This window comes from Electrona antarctica (assembly GCF_951216825.1).
Source record: "Electrona antarctica genome assembly, chromosome: 10".
Taxonomy (NCBI): Eukaryota; Metazoa; Chordata; class Actinopteri; order Myctophiformes; family Myctophidae; genus Electrona; species Electrona antarctica.
Window position 1 is genome coordinate 11,515,864 of NC_136791.1, and position 27,754 is coordinate 11,543,617.

At 41.5% G+C, this 27,754-nt stretch overlaps 1 protein-coding gene across 2 annotated transcripts; it reads right to left on the reverse strand.

Moving 5' to 3' along the window:
• Window positions 1–5,963: 5,963 nt before the first annotated feature.
• pitx3 (paired-like homeodomain 3) lies at window positions 5,964–26,327 on the reverse strand. 2 transcript variants are annotated; one of them, XM_079511521.1, is made up of 4 exons: window positions 26,172–26,327; window positions 18,871–18,997; window positions 13,851–14,056; window positions 5,964–7,473 (listed from the first exon to the last, which is right to left on the reverse strand). In XM_079511521.1, exons 2-4 carry the CDS (start codon window positions 18,977–18,979, stop codon window positions 6,904–6,906), a joined length of 885 nt encoding a protein of 294 aa, XP_079367647.1. In that variant the 5' UTR covers window positions 18,980–18,997; window positions 26,172–26,327; the 3' UTR covers window positions 5,964–6,903. The 2 variants fall into 2 exon arrangements, with proteins under 2 accessions (XP_079367647.1, XP_079367648.1); XM_079511522.1 differs by having other exon boundaries at window positions 26,168–26,327.
• Window positions 26,328–27,754: the final 1,427 nt, after the last annotated feature.

A 27,754-nucleotide genomic window follows, 5' to 3' on the forward strand; every position in this document is an offset into this window, starting at 1 on the left:
ACAAGTAGACAATTGTTTTATGAAATCATTAGGATATGTGTACAGGCAAGAATAAAAATATTAAAGTAAAAACGACTGTTTTAGTAAATGGAAGTGGACTAAATAAGACTATTTACTAGGCTAATAAGAATATTTATTTTTCTGCTCGGAGTGGAGGGAACCGTGGGAAATGGCCACCAGTGACATGATTATTATGTTTCATCATATTAATCCTCTAGCAAATGCATCATAGCTAATTTAAGATGTGTTATAGCTAATTTAAGACGTGTTACGGTCTGCATGTGGGCAGCACACGCATGCGCGCACACACACACACACACACACACACACACACACACACACACACACACACACACACACACACGATTGAGAAACTGAGAGATAAGAGTCCTCACTCTGTAGTTACAGAGGGTGTCTACTGTACATACGTTTGGGCCGGCTGCTTACGTGTGTATGTGTGTGTGTGTGTGTGTGTGTGTGTCTGTGTTTCTGCATGTCTGCGTGTGTGCGTGCGTGCGTGCGTGCGCGAGAAAAGGGAAATTATGTGCAAGACGAAGCAGGCTGGAGGAACTCGCAGGTTGGGCTTGTGGCAGTGGAGGCTTATTGTAGGAATGTTAATCCTCCTAATGTATTACAGTTGGAGGAGAGCAGGACCACAGGCTGAACTGGGCCTTCAGGGCAGAGCATCTTAAGACTAGGTGATGGAGGAGAATAGAAGGGCTCTTATTATAGAATTAGACTCCCACGACCGCCCTCAACAAAACAATGGACAGTGTGGTTGCTGTTTGTGCGTGCGTGCGTGCGTGCGTGCGTGCGTGCGTGCGTGCGTGCGTGCGTGCGTGCGTTGTGTGTGCGTTCAAAACGATGACTGAGATAACAAGCTAGCCTTTAAAGAAGCTTCAGGTCAAAACATTTTTTCAGGCCCCAGAACATGGAGGCCAAAGTGCAAGAGTTTCATATCCGACCGTGTGTGTGTGTGTGTGTGTGTGTGTGTGTGTGTGTGTGTGTGCGTGTGCGCGTGCGCGCGCGCGCGTGTGCACGTGCGCGCGGTGCACACTCCCTGAGGGAAACTGCTTGTTAGACACAACCGCCATTGTTCCTATTGTGCGTCAGCATATCTGCTGTTTTGTTGCTTCTGAAAAGAAAAGCTTTATACTAGATCAAAGACACGAAGAACGTCTTTATAGCTTTTACAACACACGGCAGCTGCAAGGAAGTGCTAATTGTATGTGATCTGACGCCTACCGTGTTATTGAATAAATCTCTGTTAACCCAGCAGAATTCCTAGTATGGTTCAAGGTATATAGATATCACACTGGTCAAAGGTCAAATATGTTTATTTGTGGCTGGGCCACTGGCATAGCCGTCCAGGTACCTAGGCTGTGCTCCAGCCTGACGGTTTGAGTCCCGATCCCAACGACCTTTGTTTGCATATCACTCCCCATCTCTCTCTCCCTCCTATCAATAAAAAGCATAAAAGACACAAAAAAGTGCGTGCGTGCGTGCGTGCGTGCGTGCGTGCGTGCGTGCGTGCGTGCATGCGTGCGTGCGTGCGTGCGTGCGTGCGTGCGTGCCTGCGTGCGTGCGTGCGTGCGTTGGGGGTGGGGGATATCTCCACAGTCAAGAAATCATCCAAAGTCATAAAAATAAAGTTCTTTCATCGCCCAACTTTACTTTAAAAATATGATCCTTCCCAAAATCAATGCTTGTGATTAATTAATCAGATTTATCCCATCTTAACCCATTCAGGCCTGACGTCGAAATTTATTTTTATTTTTTTTCTAAATCATGACAATTTTCGGAAAGATTTGAGGCACATTTTAACGATTTTTCAAAAATAGCAGACCTACAAGTTCATAGCGCGCCACTCGGTGGCGCGCTATGAGCTTGTAGATCTGCTATTTTTCAATAGCTAAATTATAACAATGTTTAAAACGCTAACGCTAACGTGACATGGATGCGTTCCAGGCCTAAATGGGTTAAATAGGTTGTGCAAACACCTCAGGAACAAGTATCACAAAAAGTCACTTTGTCTACTTAATAAGTTTGGAAAGCCATATTGCCAAACTTTAATTTCTTCTAATCCTCTGCAAGGAACGGGCTGTAAAAAAAAGTTCTACTCAATTTCATTATTTTAACACTAAATGCTGACAGTATTTTTCCCCCCTTTTTTTATTTCCATTTGAGTTCTATTTGTATTTATAAGATTTCCTCCTTGCATCCATCCTGCATTTTGTCCGTGACAATTTACCATATCATGCAAGAATAATGAAATGCAAATAAACATATAACTAGACATTAAACAATTAATACGTTGGCGCAGGTTACTAGAAATGAGCTCACATACTGGCTTAAATATTTTTTAGTCTGTGAATATTAAATGTGTAATTGCATTTAATGAAATTGTTTTCTTGATGGATTTCGTGGGGAAGATTCATATCCAACATTTTGAAAGGTTAAAATACTGCAATGCCCGTGTCATTATAGTGACTACGGAGATTAAAAGCTCTGCATGTTTTCGAAATTACTTGTCAAAGCTATTTTGCTGGTGAGTCACGTTTTGTTTTGTTTTGCTCCCTAAAAGTCTCTGCCGTCTGTATTCTTGATAATTTAATTATCAGTGGAAAATATCCATCGCTTTAAAATATGCTAATTATTTGATGCCTGTGTAAGAATTAAAAGTATGGTATGTATCATTATTCATAACATAATTTAGTGTTATGAAAAGGTACAAAGTCTGTGTAAAATAATTAATATTTCTGATTAATTATTCTACACCAGTCCCATTTGTCTCTTTAGTGGATATTTTTGTAAAAGGATTGCATGCTGTCTTCAGGCTAAGCAGTTAACTGTAAAAGGGGTAGTTCTTAGTTCTTACTAGGTGCCAGTATTGTGGTACTGTGGTGTTTTGTCTGTTACGGTACCGTAGACGTGGAGAGGAATATTAACTTGTGTTTAGTGACTCCTCCTACTGCTTTATTTTATCATTCCATTATTCAAAATATCTTAGTATACTTTACATGTATATAATGTTGGCCTTCTTCCTTCTAGTTCTTTCTTTCTACAACATATTTTAGCCATTGATGTTTCCACTATTGACTTTATGACCAAGCTGGTGCATTTTTGGAACCTTTTCAGAACATTTTCTAATATTAGGCCAAATCATGTCTAATGTCTAATTGTCTAAAAAGAAAATGTGTGCAGAGATATTACTCCATATTGTATACAGTACACAGTGCAGTATATACATGTAAACCTCTAAATATGTCCACCTCAAATTTCAATCCGCTATTTATCCGTTATCTTTCTCTCTATTCTCAGAGGTAATCGTTATCACTTCTTTGACTTGCATGGATATTTCCAGATCATGGTTTCGGCCATAGTGAATGCACTTTTTGTCCCTTCTCAGCTCCAGTAGTTTTGGACCATGAGTAAACATAAAGGACTGGTGTGTTTGTGTCCCTCCAGTGGAGTATTGATTGTTTGTGTGGCAGGATTCCCCTCACTCTACACAGAACAATTCCACCCCAATCTACACTGTAAAATCCTCAGTGTTAATTTAACTCATCTCATCATTTAGCTGGGGACCCCCTGGAACCACCTTAAGGACCACTGGGGGTGCACAGACCCCATGTTGAGAAGCAGTGCTGTGTAGACTAAAGAGTAGAGTAAACCACCAGAAGAATAGTTGTTAAAGCAACTTGAAGTATTTTATGCTGCCTTATGTGACTGGTATGAGTTACTGTGAGAAAATGGGACTTAATAAATCTTGAACAATCTCATGTAGGTGAGTGTGATGGAAAACTTGACATTAAAAAGGGGGAGATCTCACAGCCATGAAAATCTACAATACATCATGTTAGTATAGGGATTCATGAGCTATGGCATACATGGGCATACATGGGCAACTCACTGTTTCTTTTCCCTTTTTACCTCTATTATGGTGAATTCCTGTTCTGTTCTTTGTCTATATAGAAGTGTCTCTAAATGTTTTGATTAATTGAACATGGTGGACCCTCTTGTAAGCAAGTGTAATGCTTAATTGGGTCGTCCACTCACAGTTAACAGTCTTTGTATTGAGTTTGTGCTTGAAATGTACTGTAATTCTGCAAACTGTTAATAAATATTTCAATCAATCAATCAATCAATGGTGGCCAGGGGGGTGCTATTTTTGATACATCAGAATATGCAATGTGACCCTCTGGAGTGAGTGTGGAACTATAGTGGCCCTCTGGAGTGAGTGTGGAACTATAGTGGCCCTCTGGAGTGAGTGTGGAACTATAGTGGCCCTCCTGGAGTGAGTGTGGAACTATAGTGGCCCTCTCCATCTTCAAAGTTGCCCACCCCTGAGCTATGGTACAGTAAACTTCATAGGGTTAAATTAACTTTGAGAGTGTAAAAAATGTTCCGTCTCTCAGAGTTGAATTAACACCAGATTTCGCTGTGTACTGCTTGTTTGTTACTCCACACCATCGGGGCGGCACAGACGGGTGACAAATTAAAGGAAGAACGTGAATAAATCAGTGGCGAAACATACCAAATGCAGATGTTCCATATAGGTGTACCGCATCATACAATTAACCCATTCAGGCCTGACGTCGAAATTTAAAAAAAAAAGTTTTCTAAATCATGACAATTTTCGGAAAGATTTGAGGCACATTTTAACGATTTTTCAAAAATAGCAGACCTACAAGTTCATAGCGCGCCACTCGGTGGCGCGCTATGAGCTTGTAGATCTGCTATTTTTCAATAGCTAAATTATAACATAATGTTTAAAACACCAAAAGGGGTTCCCGGTTTAATGGTTAATGTGGTTAAACGCTAACGTGACATGGATGCGTTCCAGGTCTCAATGGATTAAGCAATTAACATTTGATTATGGCATGTACAAAACACTAGCAAGAGATGATTGAGACTCGTATGACTCATCAATGCAGTTCTGTCAGCAAGAACAGTGCATCAACAACTACAGTACATAGATAGTGATGTCATACTAGAGGGTTGCAGTGCATATACCCCTCAAAGACAAATGCATATTCATTCAGTCTACAGAGACATAGGTGGCATCAGATGAGTCATCCTTCACCGTATTCTCCACAAGTGGACACTGGGTGAGTGCATTTGTAGCATACCCCAAGAGAACAGCACAGGCCTGAATGCTTGGCCTTGGTGTGCTCTTTCCCTGGTATAGTTTCGGTCCACCTGTTCCCTTTAGAGGGAAGGGTCAAATGATTAAAACATTTCTATCCTGATGGGAGTGGTCCCTTCCAGTGCCCTCCCCTCCCCCCATCTATAAGGAAATGAATGGTTTGATGACCTTGTTTGAGGTCACAGATCTCAACCCAATTGAACACCTCCCCATCATCAAAACACCAAATGAGGGAATATCCACAGTGCATTGAAGCTGTTCTGGGAGCTTGCAGTGCCCAATGCCTTACTAAGACACTTTATTTTGGTTTTTCCTTTAATGTGTCACCCATCTGCATCTCGATGAGCTCTTATGTAATATTGGCGCTGCTCACATACGACCAGAGACAGGGCCTCTAAGACGTTCTCCTGGGTTACTGGATAGCCTCTGGATAGTGTAGGTCAAACGTATCGGTGACAAGGCATCGGGCACGTCATATCTTTCCATCTCTCTCCATCCATTAACTCTCTCTCCTCATGCCCCTCTTGTGTAACCGTTGCCATGGAGCTGAGACAGCGTTTCCATGGTGTCGTGGTCATGTTAGGAGAACATTTTGTCTTGACCGGGGTCATGCCAATTAATGTCATAGGCCATAGATTGAAGATAGGGAAGGACATGTGCTGTTTCTTTATGTCATAGGCCATAGATTGAAGATAGGGAAGGACATGTGCTGTTTCTTTATGTCATAGGCCATAGATTGAAGATAGGGAAGGACATGTGCTGTTTCTTTCAGCAGCAAAGCACATTTGTAGTTCATAAAAACGGATCCTTTTATTGGTTCTTTAATGAGACAAAGCAGGCTACACCAGAAAAAAGCTTGTTTTTTGTTATAACAACTGCACTCTTACATACATTTATACAGTCATGGACTCCCTTTGTATAACACCACACAAATCTATATATTCAATGGCTTTTCAGGGTTTTTACTTGATAAAGGTAGCGTGTGTGTGTGTGTGTGTGTGTGTGTGTGTGTGTGTGTGTGTGTGTAAATTGTTGTTGTGTCTGACCGCTCGTGGTTATTTTTACTTTTCGAGACGACGTTCCTTACCCTCCTCTTGCCCCTTCAAGTTGACCTTTCACTTATGACCTTCCAAGGTGAATGGAATTCACAACAAAGATTAAAATTCCTAAAGGAGGTACTCATAGTACATCAACCTAGTGTCTTTGCTCTTGAAGAACATGCTTTTCTCATCTTCAAAGTACTACGTTTTTTTTTTTTTATATATTTTTTTTTGTCACATACAAAACAAAAAAAGTCCATTATATACATCTTCTTAATTCTCCCATGTTGCAACCTCAGGTCCTTTTTCCCATGGTGGCAGAAAATGTCACATTTGACATGAATTTTTTTTGGCCAAGGTGTAGACCACCGGTCCGGTCCGGTTGAAGCATCCAGTTTGTTTGTTTTCCTAAATTCACTCTAATCATGCAGCTCAAAAAGACGGAAAAATAAAATGATGGTGTATAATAATCTTTAGAAATCCTTTTGAAACAGTTGGTCGGTTCAGCAACAAAGTCTCAACATATTGGAGAGAGTTCCTTTGAAGCATTGGTGGTCCATCTGGGGTCTGTTGTCTCCGTTCTGTTGTGTACCATCAATTTCTCACTGTGTTCACCAGTCTGTAGCATTGTGGTGAAGGTAGGGACTGGGGAGATGGGGGGGGGGGGGGGGTGTCAATGGGTCGGTCGGTCAGGCCAGGGGTCATAGTTTGTCTTCATACCGGCCGGTCCACAGCATATTGGCATGGGCTCATGTTTGACACTGGGTTCTGCACTGCCGGGTAGGCAAAGGTGGCGTGCTGCTTGGCTTTGAGCCGAAGGCTGGCCAGGCTTGAATTGCAGGTGTCTCTGTACATGTAGGGGCTCGCCGTAGTGGCATAGGGGCAGGTGGCTGCCGTCACCGCTACCGAGTTGAGTGCCGTGGGGCTGTTGAGGTTGTTGAGGTTGCCCAGGTTGTTGAGGCCCGTGCCGGGAACCCCGGTCACCGCCGAGGGCACCATACTGGAGGCCATGTTCATGGAGGGGATGGAACTGGGGGGGGAGAACATGGGCTGGGACGACAGTGGGCTTACATTCATGGAGTTGAAGAAAGGGAAGCTCTTGGCAGAAAGTGGGCTGCTCGCCAGGCTCTTGGTAGCCCAGTTGTTGTAGGAGTAGCCTGTGTACATATCATCATAGGGCTGCATGAGTCCATTGAACTGGGCACCGAAGCCATTTTTGCATAACTCTGCCTGTTGGTTTCTCTCCCTCTTTCTCCACTTGGCACGTCGGTTCTTGAACCACACCTGCGGGAACAGAGAACGACAAAAACATACTTTATTTATTTCTTACAGCGGATAAACTTACACTGGAGTTACCTAACCCCTTCGAAAATACTTTCTGTAATATTAAGAGTGTGTATTCAAAATTTCAGAAAGACAGTGATCCCTGAAACCAAGTTGAAGTGTATTATCGAACAGACATATTAGGCAAGGCTTATTAAACCTAATTATTCATTTATTTGAATAATGAGATCCCAATGAACTAAATGTCAAGGTAGGGCAATCTTATTATTTTTCTTTCTTCTCAATTTAAGGTCCAATATTTGGAGATTATGAGGAAGAAGCCAAAGCTTTATTGGCAGATCTAAATTGAGGTTATTCATATGCAGATCAGAAATAAAGTTTTTTTTTTTTTTTTTTTTACAAACTTTCCTTATAACTCAAAACAACCTTTTGACTACAAATATAAGACAAAAGGTCTATACTAGGCCTGTTGCTTTGTTACCCTCTGTACAAACCCACAACGCGTCGCAAGGCTATTTTTGCCAAATGTTTGCCCTAGAATATGGACGCTCGAGTTCATATGGTTAAATTCTATTCAAAACTTTTGTGGGCCTTCCGTTTCCAGAAATGAATCTGTCTCTTTAGTCTTTACCCTACTACCCTTGGCATTGACGATGCATTATTCAATTCACTTCCAGCACGGGAGGCATCTGTTGATAATGATAATAATAGAATGCTGCTGCTGACCATTATAGCAGGCGTACAGTGTGCACGACTCTTAAGTTTTCCATCGTACTCAGTGACTGCATGGGGAAACCCCTCGATCAGGGAGAGTAGTTGCCCCATCTTTAACGTGACTCTGAGGCCATGTTAAAGTCAAATGCCCTTGGAAACATCTGACTGTCGAGGTTGTCAGATGGACTGTCTGCAGTCTTAAGATTTATACTTTGTTGCATGACGGTGTTGTGTGCCACATATAGCTGATCTACAAGCTCACAAAGGGAGCTCGTAGATCAGCGCGTAACCAAGTACAAATCAGGCATTCATCTTCACGGATCTAAATATTTCTGCAAAGTACATTGCTGAAAACGTTTCCTATAGTGAATGTTTCTTGTTGCATTGTGAGATGCACGCTTTTTGCAAAAAGATATATGTTAATGACGATTAGAAGATTTAGAACATTTTCCTGGGGGTCTTTATGTGTGTACAGTAATATGTGGTTTTAGATATTTTAGATTTTAGCAGTGAGCCCAGTGTCTCTGATGTCATGGATACTGGGCTCACTTACTTCCTGGACTACATCAAGGACTGTCTAAAGAGGACGAGACGCGAAGACAACATGGCGTCGTACGGGCGACGCCATGTTGCTCACATGGTGCTCCATGGAAGGAATAAAACATGCGCAGTTGAGACCAGGAAGTTGGACATGACAAATCATAGATATGGCACAAATGGCCCAGCAGATGGCGTGATGCCAATGAAAGGAGAGATACTTGTACATAATGTCATGTCCGACCAACATTACTGTCTGTGTGATGATCCATGCTGGGACTTACTTATCCATTTGCTGTTAAAACGTTAATATAAAAGGTAAAATGCAATGACGTGACATGATATGTACAAGCATATCTCCTGTCAGTGGCATCACGCCATCTGCTGGGCCATTTGCGCCATATCTATGATTTGTCATGTCCAACTTCCTGGTCTCAACCAAGGACTGTCTAAAGAGGACGAGACGCGAAGACCGTACGGGCGACGCCATGTTGCTTATGGTGCTCCATGGAAGGAAAGAAACATGCGCAGTTGAGACCAAGGAAGCTGAACACGGAAGTGTTGGCTGCATATAGCCCATTGCGCATGTTTCTTTCCTTCCATGGAGCACCATAAGCAACATGGCGTCGCCCGTACGGTCTTCGCGTCTCGTCCTCTTTAGACAGTCCTTGGTCTCAACTGCATGTTTCTTTCCTTCCATGGAGCACCATGTGAGCAACATGGCGTCGCCCTTACGGTCTTCTCGTCTCGTCCTTCTTAGACAGTCCTTGGACTACATGTTGTCTCAGTAGGACAGCCCTCCCCCTATCCACAAGGAGGAGCAGTGCACCAAAGCATTATGGGAATTGTAGTCTAGGAAGGAAGTGAGCCCAGTGTTGATGACATCAGAGACACTGGGCTCACTGCTAAAATCTAAAATATCTAAAACCACATATTACACACATAAAGACCCCCAGGAAAGTGTTCTAAATCTTCTAAACGTCATTAACATTTTTCTTTTTTTCCCCTTTTTTTTAAAGGGTGTCCCTTTAACACTGAAGATAGGTTTAAAATATATTTGTGCATGGATTTAGGTGAAAATCTTATCTTGCTCTAAATATTCTAAGAACAGGTGCATGTTGTTTTGTCTTTTTTGAGTGGTGCAACCACTCCCTTACGGAGCTATGTGTGTGGTGAACAGCATGGTTGTTTTTCACCACCTGTGCGCAACCTAACACAAAAACACACACACGCACATATTAACTGTATATATGGTGATTTCGGGTGTGACAGTACAGTACAGTACAGTAGAGGGAGCCCCACACGGTAACTCTGTCATTTCTCAACCGTTTCGGACGCGGCCGGGGCGGCTCGCCGGAATCGGGCCGGCACCCTGGGTGCGTTCCTGTGGGTCAGGAGCTTCCCCCCACCCCCAGGGGGACCTCCACACGGAGTTGCACCACTCACTTCACACGGGTGTGATTTTTTTTATTTATTCTGTGTCAAAGCAAACTGAGCCACTGGTGCCGAAAGCAAAACCCACTAGAATTCAATTTCAGTTTCTAACAGACATCAAATACACCAGAAATCTGTTCTCATCTTTTTCCTCCTTCATGTGATGTTGATGAACACTTATTCAGTATCGCTGTCGAGTTCCTTCCCCGTTCTTTGATAGATAATCTCCGACTCTACTCCACCTCGACTGAATATGAATCAAAGTGGCAGGTAAAGTATTTTGGGCATGCTGGAGTCCACGTCTGCATGAGCTTCTATATGCAGGAGTTCAAAAGGCCACTGATGGACATTAGGACGCTGGCAGTGTGTGGTCTGTTGTCCTTTCAAAATAACAACCAGGAGCGCCTGTTATGTGACCTTTCGTCCCGCCAACATTAATTTGATCCATTACTAGTCAAGCAGGCCAGCGATTGCATTGTCATCCATCAGAATGTGTGCCCACCTGCTCCAAAAAAAACCCACAGTGACAAAACCACTGTGGACGGGGCATAACAGGACATGGCAGTGAGATGGGGTCAGGGTGAACCATACCTCTGACGTTTTGGTATCAGTTCTGTTACTATATGTTACTATATGCTTTTAGTCTAATACATTACATTATACATTAACCACAGCGAAATTAGCCAATCCACAAGCTCACAATGCGTCGCAATGCAAGAATTGCATACATTAAAGAAAATGTTCTTAGTTCAAATAATTATAACAATTGGGGAAATAAAAATGTTCTTGAATGGTTGTTTGACTTTGTCGTATGTGTATACCTGTACATATAACATACAGAAACACATACTGAAACATGGTTTGCCACTTCAGCCAAGAATACTTGATTTGCCAAAAACTGTACTTAATGCGCAACCAAACAACAGACATACATGATATTCTGAATATAGATCAACAACACACCTTTTAAAGGACCACTTCACCTATCACCATCAACCTATCTTATATAATAGGTCCTCACTAATAATCATGATAAAATGCCACCATTTTTTTCTACTCTGTCTGCGTCTCAAGACTCTCATAGGAGGGCTGTGGGCAGTTCAGAAACCCGTCCACCAGTGACATCATCGATGGGGAATCCGAGCTAATAGAAACTGCAGGCTTTCCAGTCCTGAAAAGTTGCAATGCGAAAATCGTTCTCACATTAAAATCTAAACATTTTTGTAAAGAAATCTGCCTAATGATGATGTATGTCACTGGTGGACGGGTTTCTGAACTGCCCTATGAGACACAGATTGAGTAGAAAAATCATGATTATTAGTGAGGACCAATTATATGAAGATAGGTTGAAAAGTGGTGAAGTGGTCCTTTAATGACTAAGCCCAAAATATATTAAACTCTCTTCTGAGATTCACTTCAAACCAAGGAGCAATAAACTCTGTTGCAAAGCCACCTTTCCCTCCATGACACACTGACCCCCTTTCCACCGGTTGGTTCCAAATGGGAACCGGTTCAGTTCTTTTTGGTTCTTAGTCCATTTTAGTCCATTCTTTTTGGTGCCCTCCAAAATTGGTGGGCAAAACTAGACCTAAATTGTTTATAGGATCAATACAAGTAAATTAATACATGATAACCCTTCCACAGTAGTAGCTTTTTCACATTTTCTATTATTTAGAATATTTTCCTACATAATGCCTCATTTGCATTTTTAAAAAGGTAAAATTTGTAATACAATAAATCATTGTCTTCGTGTAAGTAATCAACTGCAGGGGAAGTGTCTTTGTGTAAGTAATCAACTGCAGGGGAAGTTTCATGGTGATAACAATCTAATATAGGTATAGTTTTGCCCGCTCAATTCATAATTAACGTTCCAATTTTGGAGCTCTGGCTCATGGACTAAGAACCAAAAAGAACTGAACCGGTTCCCATTGGGAACCAACCGGTGGAAAAGGGGCCACGGTGTTTCGGAAAGCCATTAGTTTTGATCATCAGTACAAGCTAAACAAAACTAACAACTGTGAAGCATCACTGAAACCATGAATCAATTATGGAACCCCTCATCCCGGTCTTTATGGAACCCCTCATCTCGGTCTTTATGGAACCCCTCATCCCGGTCTTTATGGAACCCCTCATCCCGGTCTTTATGGAACCCCTCATCCCGGTCTTTATGGAACCCCTCATCCCGGTCTTTATGGAACCCCTCACCCCTGTCTTTATGGAACCCCTCATCCCTGTCTTTATGGAACCCCTCATCCCGGTCTTTATGGAACCCCTCATCCCGGTCTTTATGGAACCCCTCATCCCGGTCTTTATGGAACCCCTCATCCCTGTCTTTATGGAACCCCTCATCCCTGTCTTTATGGAACCCCTCATCCCTGTCTTTATGGAACCCCTCATCCCTGTCTTTATGGAACCCCTCATCCCTGTCTTTATGGAACCCCTCATCCCGGTCTTTATGGAACCCCTCATCCCGGTCTTTATGGAACCCCTCATCCCTGTCTTTATGGAACCCCTCATCCCGGTCTTTATGGAACCCCTCATCCCGGTCCCGGAATGCAGATAGTATTGAATATTGACTCGGCTCGGCTCCAGGATGAAACAACGAGGGGGTAGTTGATAAAATCATAAAATCAGTTGTCATGGTGAAAAGATGAGTTTTGAGTGGCGCTAGCCCCTCCTATATATACAGATTTTGTCCCCACGTCGCAATATTTGCCATTGACAATGAAAGGAGAAATTGGGTCAAATGTCTGCCAAATATGATGTAAATCTTGTCCCCACATGTCTCATACTTGCCATTGACAATGAAAGGAGAAATTAGGTAAAATGTCCACCAAATATGATGTAAATTTGTATGATGACAAGAGCGCCCCTAACTTCACACAGGTGTGATTTTAAAAAAAATCACACCCGTGTGAACTGAGTGGTGTAATATAGCCTGTCTGACGTAATGAAATCATGTCTGACGTAATGAAATCACACCCGGGTGTAATTTCATTACACTGGCTTTGTTTGTGCAGAAAAAATGAGCATGGTTGCTATGTTCACCCTGTTCACCCGGGTGTGATTTCAGCACCATCAAGATCAGGGTGAACATAGCAACCATGCTCATTTTTTCTGCACAAAAAAGCCAGTTGTAGGAGTGGTTTACACCACTCAAAAAAAACATTGTATCATGGTTAAAAGATAATAACATAAGTGGACAAATTAATTCATGAAGAAGTATATTCATTTTTTATTGGATGATGTACGACGACAAGAGCGCCCCTCACTTCACACGGGTGTGATTTTTAAATGTTTTGGTTTTTTTGCGGCTTTCGCCTTTATTTTACATTTTTTATAGAGGGACAGACAGTAGGCTGACAGGAAATGGGGGAGAGAGATGGGAGAGTGACATGCAATAAAGGCCGTCGGGATCGGGAGTCGAACCCGCGGCAGACTGCCAGACTCGGGCTACCGGCCAAGGTGCCTGGACCTCTGAGCCACGGCCCAGGCCACGGGTGTGATTTTTATATAGCCTAGTAAAACAATATGTACATAAAACTTAAACTGAGGGGGCGGAATTTGCAACTGAGGGTGACAGGCCCCCTCTGGCAACCCCGTGGCACAGGGCCTGCATGTTTGACTATATGCATGTTCTTTATTGACTGTGTACTGAGTGTGTGATGCAAAGTATTTGGGACTGTACCCACCCTGACACGGGCCTCTGTCAGGTTGGTCCAGACGGCGATCTCCTCGCGTGTGCTCATGTCAGGGTAGCGGTTCCTCTGGAACGTGGCTTCCAGCTCCTGGAGCTGCTGACTGGTGAAGTGGGTCCTCTGTCTGCGCTGCTTCTTCTTCAGGGAGCCGTCGTCGGCGTTCGACTCGTCTAGTGGGTTCTGTTGGGATTTTTCCGTATCTGGAGAGAGAGGGGGACAGATGTCACGCGATCAGGTGTGAAGGGTGCTGGTGAGTGGTCGAGATATGGACACCATTGCATGCCTGTTTTCACATGTTTGTCAAGGAAATAAAAATGTATGTAAAACATAATAAAGTATGTGTTTTGGGGATTGCCTGAATGTATTGATATGTGTATTTTTAAGAATGCTCTTGGGATTCAAACCTGCAACACACTGTCAGGCTAACATTTTTGTGCCTGAGCAGAAACTATATCACTTTTTTTATCAAGTATTGACATTTAATGAAATTATTATTATCATTATAATATTATTATTTATTTATGTATTTATTTATATTTTTCCCAAAAGTCCCCCTCTGTCTTTCGTTCCTCACCATCATTAAATGTTATTGTAATTTCAGATCAAATCCTTATAGGGCAAGTGTGGCAGCAGCATCCCTCCAATTCCACCACAATATGACATAGGAAACGTGACTGTGCCAACTGAGAGTGGATCCTAACACAGTCGACCGCATTACCCTCTCTCATTTCAAAGATGTGCCAAGCCCATCAGTCATTATATTTGGCCCAGTCGCGGTAGGTTATGGGACCACACAACCCTGTTATGTCTGCCGGGGATCCTCTCAGCCCTCCATGATCAGAGCTCCGCAATTTGAGGACCCCACAGAAAGCAGTGAAATTAGTTGGCTACCTAATCCCACAGATCAGGCTTTTGTGACTGGGGCAGGTTGGGCTCTGTTTGGTGAGGGCTTAACTCTCTGGGAGTAGTTTGAAATGATCAGCAGGATTTAAAAAGAGACTCCGCAGGGCCACCGGCAAAACCAATAAGGGCCGAGGCTGGGCTGTTATCTGGCAGTAAACTGACACTGGGTTAGCCGTCACTTAAGGCCAAAGTCTATAATACAATACAGAGGAAAGGGCAGACCTTTTTAAACCTATGTAGTCAACAACAATAGGAGCAATCTGGCTGATAATGTGCCTACATGAGAGAGCTGTTCGAGGGTCAACTTCTCAATGAACATAATCTGAACAAACTGGTGATGGAGATGCAGTTTTCACAGCCAAAACGTTGGTCCAATAAATACCTTTTTTTAATTGCATCATTTGAGTGTCATCCTCTATTTTGTTTTCTGAGACGCAAATTATCAAACAAAGATATAAACTTTGAAATGGCATGTGTTCTCGCACAGTATAGCCTACATTACAACATGAAACACTGTTTTATTTTACAAAACATGTTTGGTAAAAATATGAATAAAAAAGGTTCTGTGATATTAACCATAACCATTAATATTTATCTTAGAGGGGAGGGGATCAAAAGGGAATCCCACATAACACCCTTTCAAACTTTTTCTGTCATTGGATGCATGACAGAATAAATGTGTGCCCCCCCCCCCCCCTTCTCCTTCAGGGCCGTTTTAGTTTAGACTTCGAAGTTCCGAACATAAACGATGACAATTATTAGAAAGCGAGAGGGGCCGCATGAGTAAGACCTGCTGCACGTTTAACCAGACAAGATTATAAATAGGGTAAAGGCTTTACAGTAAATTAGCGTTCTTAAGGAGCATGCTACATGGATGGATTTATACCGCGCTGACATTTCTTTCAAAGTCATTTTGCAGCTGACTTGCGAGGAGAATGTCTGAAGGCTTGTTAGGGGTGGATTTACGAGCAGTCAGACACAGTTGTTTGGCAATTAAATGTGAATTTATACGCTTTCGCTCCGTGCGCGCACAAAATAAATAAATAAATGCAGCTCCCAAGGGTTCTAAGTTAGGCTGGTTTAATACAGAGAGGGCAGATTGTGTAGAGGGTTCAGAAATAGCCTCTATTGTAGTTTTGCACTAAAACATACACCCCCATTTTTTAAGATTTATTAGAACTATTCTAACATTATTGACACTTTTCTATGAGATGCCACATCTTATTAGACTTCCTAGTCAATAGATGGCGCTCCTGCGCTTCTGTGAATCATAGAGGAACTGCCTATAGTCTTGGTCCCACGCATGCGCAGTCAGTAATAAACAAGGGGCCAGTGAGGCTATTCAACGTTGAAGCTCTCCTCCCTAGTGGTAGGAGGAGGGACTACAGGCGGACCCGTGGATTCATGACCGGGAAACCCAAGGGGCCAGTGAGGCTATTCAACGTTGAAGCTCTCCTCCCTAGTGGTAGGAGGAGGGACTACAGGCGGACCCGTGGATTCATGACCGGGAAACCCCGTGCAGCTGGGCTTTAACATTGAGCGCTCGGTTGCACTTCCGCATTTGACCACCAAAATTTGGTGGTCAAATGCGGAAGTAGACGTTCTGAGACGGTACTTCCGGCAGTCTTCCGGGTGCTTCAAAACGCCACTGAGCAACTTCCACTGACATGAATAGCTGGGGGGGCGGAGCTTCACGCCAGATCAGTCTCTATCCTTTTATATACTCTATGGGGAAACCCCGTGCAGCTGGGCTTTAACATTGAGCGCTCGGTTGCACTTCCGCATTTGACCACCAAAATTTGGTGGTCAAATGCGGAAGTAGACGTTCTGAGACGGTACTTCCGGCAGTCTTCCGGGTGCTTCAAAACGCCACTGAGCAACTTCCACTGACATGAATAGCTGGGGGGGCGGAGCTTCGCGCCAGTTCAGTCTCTATCCTTTTATATACTCTATGGTAATAAACCGCTGCTGACCGAGCTACGCAACACTAAAGAATGTGTCCCGTTCCTCGTTTTTCACAGGTATAAATATCATATCTAAACATTCCTAATGATGTTGAAACTACTGTGAACTGTCAGTGACATGTTTAGTAACGTTTTGAGTGTACTTGAAGTGAGTTTGGACCAGTAGTTTTATCGTTTTGATTGAGTTGAATAATGGCTGCTGCCAGGTAGTTTGCCAGGTGGTTTTACACTGTGTTACCACACAGACAGCACACGTGGTGCGCATGCGCGTGCGTGCGTGCGCGCGTGTCTGAATGAAAATGTGTTCTTTTGAATGTGTATTTGAGCTGATGGTGTGAATGAAGAAGAGTATTAGTTTCAGGAAATGTATTATTGTTATAATGATAAATGGAATCTGAGTGTTCTGACAGGAAATGTATTATTGTTATGATGATAAATGGAATCTGAGTGTTCTGACTACAGTATTAAGTTTGTATGTTGAGAGTAAGAATACAGATTGGATATTGTCAAAAGGGTTATCATTATGCACTTTATTTTTGGTTTTATGAAGGATACAGTTTATTTTTGATTTATTTGGTTTATTGTATTTTGTGTTTTTGAAGCTATTGTGAACTAAGATGTCTGTTGTTATTATTTTGATATATTTTGATACTGAATGCAAATGAATGTTGATACATTGAGTCAGTAATAAACCGCTGCTGACCGAGCTACGCAACACTAAAGAATGTGTCCCGTTCCTCGTTTTTCACAGATCCACAGCGCATTCAAGCCTGTGTATCGCTTGTACCGACCCAGACTCCCCTAGGTCTGAGGCCGGTAACAATTGCAGAACTGATTTTTCTGAAAGATCCCGCTGGAAAGATCATGTCGTGTTACTACATATTTCAGACCTGTAGGCCTATAATGTCAACAGATCAACACTGCATGTTGCCTGTGACATTCTCCAGAGGCCTTCTTATCGTGAATTATCGTGAACTTGAATTGGTTTATCAGATTTTAAAATGACATCTGTAAACAACATGGGATTGCATTGCAACCTGAAAATGTCAGGAATGTAACTCCTTATTTATTATAAGATGTTTGTGATGGTGTGTGCTATTGGCCTGTTATAATGTGATGCTTTGACCACGTTATCACACAACCTGCCCACTTAAATTTAGTGTTACAATATAAGCCACAATATTAGCCTATAGCCTACAACAGAAAACCGACATACATAATGTTATGCAGCACAAGTGTTGTGCTGCATATAGACAGCATAGGCCGAAATAAATACACAAGACTGTAGGCCTACAATGCAGCATGCAGCCTATAATAAACGAATATGCATAGTCTTACAATTACACTGCATGCATTGCAAACTAAAACAAGATATAGGCCTACGATCTGCATGCGCAAATCACGGAAGCGGGTGAGATTTAGCCTATAGGCCCTATACCTACACCTTTAATTTTTAATGAAGGCCTATATCCATTATACGACCTGCTTAACTGCACTGTTTTAATTTAAAATGTCGTGTCCATTACATTTTGACATGAATCCCAGAATAGCCTACATAAAAAGCTTCGCTTATCTATATAGTATAGGCACATTCCAGACATTTATTCGAGTTCGGCTAACTGCCTCTTAATTTTTAGACTTTTCGCATATCATATATAGGCCTAATGTTTCGAGTAATTAAGATCAACACACAAATAACATAACACAATAAATAGTAAACTCACATTTTTTCTTCTTCCAATTAGCATATATAGGCCTATATTAGATGATAGTTCTCAGCGATTATATAGGCCTACTGGATGAAATACAAGCCAGAAATATAGCCTTTTGAAATTCACATGTTTAGTGTGGATATATAGGCCACACCAAACATCATTGTAACGAATTGGCACATGTTCATGCACACGTCTAGCTTATAGCTATAAGCAGTGAAGTATATCGCCTGGGGAAAAAATCCTTGACTTCTATTAAATTAGATTAGACTGTTCTCAATATTTGTATAGGCTATATTCACTATCATTATTTGTCTATGCCCATTTTCCTTTCCGTGTTGCATTGAGTAAGTATAGCTCTGCATCCAGGGCCCTGAAAGTTCGTAATTTCATGCATCAACACATGGACGTGATCGGTCAACAACGTGCACTGACCGCTGTTGTCCTGGCCTTTGCATCCCTGGTCGTGTTGAGGAGTCCCAGAGTCCGAGAGTGACAGCGCCGGGCTACGGGCTTCACTGTCCGTCAGAAGGTTAAAATCCATAACCCCGGCGGCCAGGCTCTGAAAACAGCAAGGCAATACACATCAGCACAGAAAAACACACACACACACACACACACACGCACGCACGCGCGCGCACACACACACACACACACACACACACACACACACACACATCACGACACCACCGCTCAAATCCGCTCATCATCTTCTCAAAAGTCAACGTGATTCACTATATAGGCTAATGTGAACATTATGTGCCAACTAGAAAACATTGTATATTGCATTGATATTTGCTGAGTGCTGACATACCATGCACTCTTCTATATCCCCTTGAATTGACTCTTTTCGAATTGCTTTGAAGTAGGCTAATACAGTTATTGCTGCAATAGTTATATACGCGACGACACCCCCTACCCCAAATAGAAACCTCGTGGTGGAATAGAATAGGCCGATACTTAATGGAGCCTAAAATAGCAGGCCATTTATTTATACAAGCGCAGTTAACACCTTGAATATATGGGGACAGTCACTCCCTCAAAGCAAGAGATTTACGGCGTCGTGGCTCGGTATTGTGCAGCATATGCTGTCCACTTAGCCGTCTATCAACTGTTTCGGGTGTAGCTCCCAAAATGAGTCCCATAAAAACAGAATGGCATCTGCCCTAGAAGTATGATCGGCGTGCTCTACTGTGTAAGCCCGTTTACCAAAATTACATTCAGAATTCGAGAACTGGCGGACGACGAGTGATTGAATTCGCTCCGTTCTTTTTTCCTCCCACATATGTCATCAAAATTGTGTTAAAATCATAGCCTAATAAAGCCATGAGGGAGTGTGTGCTGGTGAAATCCGGGCCATCTTTTCTCCGTGGTTTATTAGCCGCAGATCAGATTCAGATGCCACATCGTGTGCCAGTCTGTGAGACCAGTCAGACCACGTGACCTCTGCTGCTTTCTAAATGTGAAGCTCTCTGGAGGAGGTCCACCCGTGTGTCCATCACATAACATGGCACTGTGACAAGACCCGCCCCCTGCTCTGTCCACATGCCAAACATCAGAAAAACCACTGTACGTGGACGTCAGACAGAAATACTTGGTTGAACTTGTGAACCAGACATTGTGTCACCATTCGAAGCCATTGAAATTATGTTTTTTGTGATGCATTCCCCTTTGAACATCTAAAGCATGGCTGTTCTCTATGAGCTGGCCCTGTGAAGCCGAATACGTTTTTTTTTCTTTTTTAAATATATGGTTTTTATTGGTAGAAAGTTTCAACAAGTCCGAATACGTTTTTTAAGTATTCATGTTTATAGTGTGTTTGCTGCTATAGGACTTAACTGAGTTCAGTGTTCATCATAGGCAACTTTTGTTATTTCACAAAAATGCTAAATGTCTCTATGAAGTCATTTTAAGTGCCAGTGCATGGAATTATTTAGCCAGTGAGGATTCAGAATGTCACTGCAATTTCATAGAATTCTATTCTATAAGCAGTAAGTCTTTCTGGAATAGAAGGATCAAACACATAGGCTTGCTGCCTGTGAAAGCATAAAAATGACTGACTTAACATCCACAGCCAGAATTGTATTTATTTTGCTGATGATAGCTACTAATGTTAAACCCTAAAATATATTAGCACTGTAATTTTTGGATTTCATAAGGAGAACCAAAAGCCAAAGCCTTGGAAGGAATTAAGACACCACGTGAATAGCAGCTGGCATGGCACGCAAGAGCCATGCAGCAAAGACATATTGCGCAGTATGGTACAGGTGCTATCAAAACCTAATTAATGCCAACAAATGGTCAATATAGTGAGGAGAAAGAGGTTGTGGTGCACCCAACTGATTATCACAAGGGGAAGAACAGGTGAATGGGGTCACGACTCACACATGCAGGCATCATGAACCAGAACAATTTGATGCAGTGTTTTCGAGCAATATATATAAATAATGTTTTTGCTTTGATATCTGATCCAGGCCTACACTCTTCATTCCTGCCCAAATCATCCGACACATTTATCCCACCCTAACCTGCTTAATGACAAGCAGGCCAATGCTCCAGACAGCCTATAGAGTAGACTTTTGTCCCTCCTGGCTGTGGTGTGACGTACCATCGTCAGTCAGGACCACAGTCACTCCCCATCTTCTGCCGCATTCTGGAAACCTATCTCTTTCAACTTCACCTCATCGTCTCATGCTTACTTATTATGCTTGCATTTGCACCTCCTACTTGTTGACCATGTAGATTGTAGTTATGTTATGTATTGATGCTAGGTATGTTGTTTATTTGTAGACATATGGTAAGTATGTTATTTAGACCGATGCCAGGTTTGATACTTGCTGCTATAGCACATACTTGTTTTCTTAACACTGCACTCGATCACTACTCAGTTGTTGGCAAAGGTTCATGGCACTTACTCTGACCTTGCACTTTGTAATTTGCTCTGGATAAGAGTGCCTGCAAATTCCTAAACTGTAAAATTGTCATATGTATATCAACATTGTTTACAAGCTCAATCATCTCCTGATAGTCTACTCGCTTTAAGTTGTTTGTCAGTAGTTTTAGCATTCTACAGAAGTTACACAATGCATATCAAAATAATTCAGAATCAAAGCTGGGCTCTTGATCATGAGAAAGTGAATGAATAATTGATTTATTTTTTTATTCAAAGCTTTACATTTACTGTTTAGAAAGCCTATATCCTCAGTGGCACAAATTAAAGTGAAACTTCAATGTTAACAATAAAACTTGAATTAAAATATTGTCTGTTGTCAAGCAAAATTCAATTTGCCTAAACCATTTCAAAACTTAACTTAATGCACTTTGGGTGTATAGTTACTCCAACATGAATAGCACAACTTCAAGAACTTTAAAGAGAGAACTTCATCTGTTTTTTGTTTAACATGCGTGAGAAAAAAAAAGAGAATTTCAAGAAGATTACACGACAGGAAAATGGGTATTCTATGCTGTTGACGATCTCCCTCAGGCTATCTCTGTATCCCTGGGAAAAAAGATGTGAGATTTGAGGATAAGGTTGAATCTCACAGCAGAGAGATTACTATAGTAAGCACTGCTTCTGTGTTGTGGCTTTGTATTAATGAGCCTCTGATATGGATTTGTGGGTTAAAGTTGACTCTTGGGTCAAAAAGCTCAGATTCCCCCACCTCATAACCACAGTGTTTTACCTTTGCTGAAAGTCTAACAATAGAGTTTAAACTGACTGTAAAGGGAATCGAGATCAAATGCATCCAGGCGTTTATATTTTCTCTGCACTTTAACCTTTTGACATCAAAAGATACACTTGGATAAATGCCTATTTATATAGTCAACATACTGTAGTGTATAGTTCACTGTTTGTATTTCACGAACACACACCAGTTATGTGGAGTAAAATCTAGTGAGGCCAATTGACAAAATTCAAGTGGAATACTTGCCTTATAGAGGGCAACAGCTGTTCTTCGTGTGACCCAGGTTTAGTATCACCATGGAACACCATGTAATTGTCCAGAAATATGAACATGTCAGTCAGACCTATATGCACCAATAAAATGCATGTTCTTTATGTCAACTTGGTGCTAAGACGCAGACTGGCTTGGCAGGCAAAGAGCTTGGGTGACGCAAGCCTGTCATTTTGTATAGAACAAGGTGTTAGTGCCCCCTCGGAGGTGTGACATGATTATATTTCCAAAGCAAGAGACCTCCTTCTTGGAGCTTGCCATTGCCATGTCCAATAACTATCACTGGGTTAACAAGCAGGCTGATCCGTTCTAGAATATTACAGAAATAGATATAGGTTAGATACTGAGAGTGTACTTCACTAAGCATTAAACTGCCGTGGGGACATATTAATATCTCAACACCAAATTCACTTTCAATATTATTTTTATTTATTATTATCTTGTATCTCTAGAGATCGTTGTCATTTTCATGATGTTAAATCGGCTGTATTAGCTAAAACTTTATTGAGTACTGCAATCACAAATTAATTTAAGATTAATATATGGTTCACTGATGCATGAACCAGCAGAGATGTCAAAAGCTCAAGTTCATCAGGCCTCCTTTGCAAGGACAGCAACATTTCTTTCCTGTTAAGGAAAGGGTATTTGATCGGTTCTATCCTACACAAATGCCAAATATTCACTGAATATGTGCATCATAATATTTTTATTTTATTCTTTTCAAAATGCAAGAAGGTGTTGACATTAAAACAGGTCATTGGGCATTATGCTGATGGAGATATCATCATATTCATAACATGCCATAATAAAATGTTATGGCAAATTGCTGACAGTCCTAAACCTACGCAGAGTAACCTCTACACTCCAACAAGTTTATAGAAAGACAATTGTGTTTCTGGGTCTTGTGAGTTATTAGTGCATATTATTCTGCAGCATGCAGCTGAAACTATAGTCTTCCTTGTGCCCAGCATCGACAACGACCTCAAGGGTTTCAAGATTTCCTATCACATATACAGTCTGATACACCATGAAACGTTGCCATAATAGATGTGTATATTTACTATAGGCTATTGCTTTGAACTAGCGGGGCTACATGCAGCATAGGCTGCATGGTGTTCAGCAACGAACACAAATCAAAATGGATGAGAGAGGATGAGGCCTCCGTTTGCATACGCTGGAGTGCTTTGCATAAGTAGTAGGCTAGCCCTGTGACATCGATCTAATTAAAATATATATCTGGCCATAATAAAAAAATATATATTTATATATATATCCAAATAATGGAAGCAAAAATCCTCTCATTTTTCAGGAGATTGCTGGGTCCATCTGTTGGTGCGGCTGAGGCAGGCTGCTTACATTTCCACGGACTCCGGCATTAGCCTTGGAATTATTCATAAACGCGTTGAGAATTAATTCCTTGGATTAAGAGTTGATTAAGATGTGTGTCACTTTGCTGTCTGAGAACTTATTAAGGGCCTCCTCGAGTAGGTGGCAGATGGAATTTCAGTCCAATGTTTGTAGATGTTAATTTCTCCCCTCCTATAACACACATTTGCATAAGATTGAGGGAGTCTATATTTTCCTGCACGCGCGCATCACACATTTTATGTTCTCGAAGTATAGGCTATAAACCCTATACAACAAAAGTGTTAAAGTATATTGTTCAATATAGGACCTGCACAATATGTCACCCAGAACCGTGTTCAACAGAAAATATAGCCCCCAATTTCCTGTTGGGAAAATGTGCATTTCTAGACCATGCTTGATTATAAGTTTGTTATTGCCTGTAAACTGATTGATGTAATTCATTTATGATAGGAATTTAATCAGTAACGACTAGTGATTAAATCGAAGTTAAAATAAAAATAAAGATATAGCAACATCTTATAACTTTATTGTGGGAGTCTAAGAAAGAAACGGATGACGAATAGATGGATATAATTATGATTTAATTATGTAAGATGCCGATATACTGTATGTAACCATTGTGTTGCAATCTATATTACACAGCCTCCACTATTATGACATATTTATATCCTGTTTATATCCTGTAAACCTATCAGTTTTATAAGTGAATGACAACCGAAACCAAATGTATTTTAACAATAAAATGATATTATCCTTATAGGCGGAATAATTGTAATGCATTTGATCAAATAGCAAAAGATGCGTAATTAAAACGTGCAGACAGACAGGCCTCTCGTGTATTGTGCCATGTACACAGGCCATTGTTGTGAGAGCCAATAGCCTTACTGATAACCATGCAGTAAAATGTTTACATTGCATGCGGAGGCCAAACTTGAACTACGGCTAAACAAATATTATTTTCATATGACCTAACCTTAGGGGCAAATGCAAAATAGGCCATGCACGGAAGGCCTATCGGAATAAACCAAATGTTCAGTAGCCAATGAAAAAAAAAGAAAAAGAAAAAAAGAACTATCAGTATCCTGGCTTTGATGACAAATTTACCCATGAAAAACATAACATTTTACGTGTCAAAATTAACTTCAAAATAGTCTAATAAATATAAGATGATGCCAAACACAATAAATAAACGGAAGTCTTGAAACTCGTGACTCGAATTGCAAGTTTAGATCTACCAAGCAATTCCACATTCCATCAATCATATTCCCAACATTTTACAAAAACTATTTTAAGTTGATATTTGATTTATATTTGTATAAAATATAACGGAAAGAAATATACGTTTACATTTCTCATGTGAAACACATGAGGACTGCTCTAGAAATGTATAATACAATTTGTAGGAATTAGGAAATGTAGTAACAAATGGGTCTCATTGTCCGCCTTTTAGCCTTTTTTTCGCCGCAGGAGAATGGCAAAAACTCAATTATCTCAATTTGCAGATTAGCTCAATTTGCAGATTAATGGTGGCATATATAGGCCCAGACAGGGTTGGATGCAGTGAGGGAGTGTGGAGTCAGGGGTGGGTATATAGGCTATGGTTCTGTTTTTCTTTCGGTGGTCTCTTGTGGCTCGCGAGCACCTGCCACCTATCAATTTCGACTAGATCCCCAAATATTTTTGACCTCTGAAATATTTTCACAGTGTTGCCCCTCGGCAAGTCAATAGCATTTGTGTGTTTGGTTTTTGGATCATTGTGTATCCTATAGTCTAAAAGATCAACTTGAACTTATAGCATATAAAACATTGCGGTGTGTAAATTGTGAAATTCAAAATTATAATGACATGAGAATAATCCGAATTTGAAACAATATACGCAAACAATTACCAAACGTGGAATAAAATGTATATAGTGGATGTGATTTTAGTTTGTATTTAACTCTAAACTCTTTAAATAGTGATAAATAGTGATTTATGTTTATAGCTTAGAATAGTACACACATATAGGCAACATTAGGTCTATATTATTTGTGTATGTGGCTGATCGCATTTAATAATTAAAATCGCGCTATCGTGATCTGATCTCCATGACCAAAAGCCAATTGTTTAGCAAAGTTTGAGTCAATTCCGTCAAAGATGAGTAGCCTTTATAGTTTAGGTCTGTACACTGGCTTGGGAAGTTGGGGTTAAATGTTAGTCTAAATACAGAGAAATGCTAAGCCTGTATAGCCTATAGTTCAGGAGGCACTAACCATGGACCCTTCTCTATGACTATGAGTGATGTTCGCGTGTCAACACCCCACGCGGGTCCGGTAAACGTATACGCATAAAATTGTATAGATGTTCCAAACGAATGCGCACAAACAAACGCGCATCATTCAGCACAGAGAAACGGAGAGTTTACGCACTTACATCAAATCCCGGTGTGGTTAAATTAATCCCTGGAAAAGGCAAAATTGTTGCGGGGGAATAGCTGTCCTAGACTGATGATGTTGGCTGCTGACATGGACAAAGTCCCCGGTCTGTAAAGACAAAAAATAGGTGAGTTCCTTCCCTCTCTGCGCGCTGTCAGACATGAAGGCAGAGGGAGAGTGATAGGCTTGATCCCCATACAGAGGGGGACTGACTTTATGCTAAATATTGTGTGACAGGTCCACTGTAGAAAGGACGGCCCACTTCACCGCTTTTTTCTTGTCCCCTGCCGCCCTTTCCAGGGCACCCGCACGGAAACACACACACACACACACACACACACACACACACACACACACACACACACACACACACACACACACACACACACACACACACACACACACACACACACACACACACACACACACACACACACACACACACACTCTATCTCTCTCTCGCTCGCTCTCTTTCTCTCTCTCTCTCTCTCCCTCTCCCTCTCCCTCTCTCTCTCTCGCACGCACGCACGCGCGCGCCAACACGCACACACTCACACACACTGTAAACATATGCACGCGACCTCCTCTGCACCCTTTCAGTCTCTAAATCATTTGGATTCAGTTAGTGATCAGCTTCATCTGCGAGATTAGCGAGTTATCCCGTTGCTTTCATGTTGAATCACACATCACAGCGGCTTTTTACAGATTGGTCTCCATGCTTATGAAGGTGCGCATCTGCATCCCCGCCCAGGGCCAATTCCCTTTCGTGATTTTAACCAAACTATATGACAGGCCAGGGAGAGCTATTTTTCTGTAAAATATAGTTAAGTGAAAAGAAAATTGGTGAGACCTTCTTACCACGGTCCTCTAGCCTCTATCGATCTGGCTTTCATCTCCAGATGATAAATGGCACGTCAGAGGTGAAGAATGGGGGTGACAGACAGACAGAGGAAAAGGCTATATATGTCAAACCTAGGCTAACTCGTGTCTCAAGTAAAACCCAAATGTGAGCCACGGTAGAAGGCGTCTCAGGAGGACATTTAACCATCACAATCCATTTTTATTCCCCAACATACACCTTGAACTTGAAGGTATATTCAATTGAGTCCATTTACTTTATAACTTCAACAGAACAGATATATGTGCAGGGAGGGAATCGGTTGTGGAATCACTAAACCCAATTCAAATCAAAACCGCACATTGGACCCCAGGGTGAATAAATATGATCTCTTAGTCTGCTGTGAATGGAATGTGTCATATGGATCTCATGGGAAATGAATGGTTGAAGTTAAACGAATTTTGCCCTTTTTTTCTCGTGTCTATTCTCGTGACTGTAATGAATAATGAACAGTCTTACTTCCAAGACACTAGCTTACATAAATATTTTCAGTTTGGATCAAGTTAATGTAATCAAGAGAAATCCAGATGTTTCATATAGAGGGCTGAACAAGGATAGAACAAGGATATGGTGGATCATGGTGAGGATATGCAACACAACATTATGGTTATTAAACCAGTTTAAATGAATACAGTTGTTATGAATATATAGGTTACATATAGATGCATTTTTTTAATCCTCCC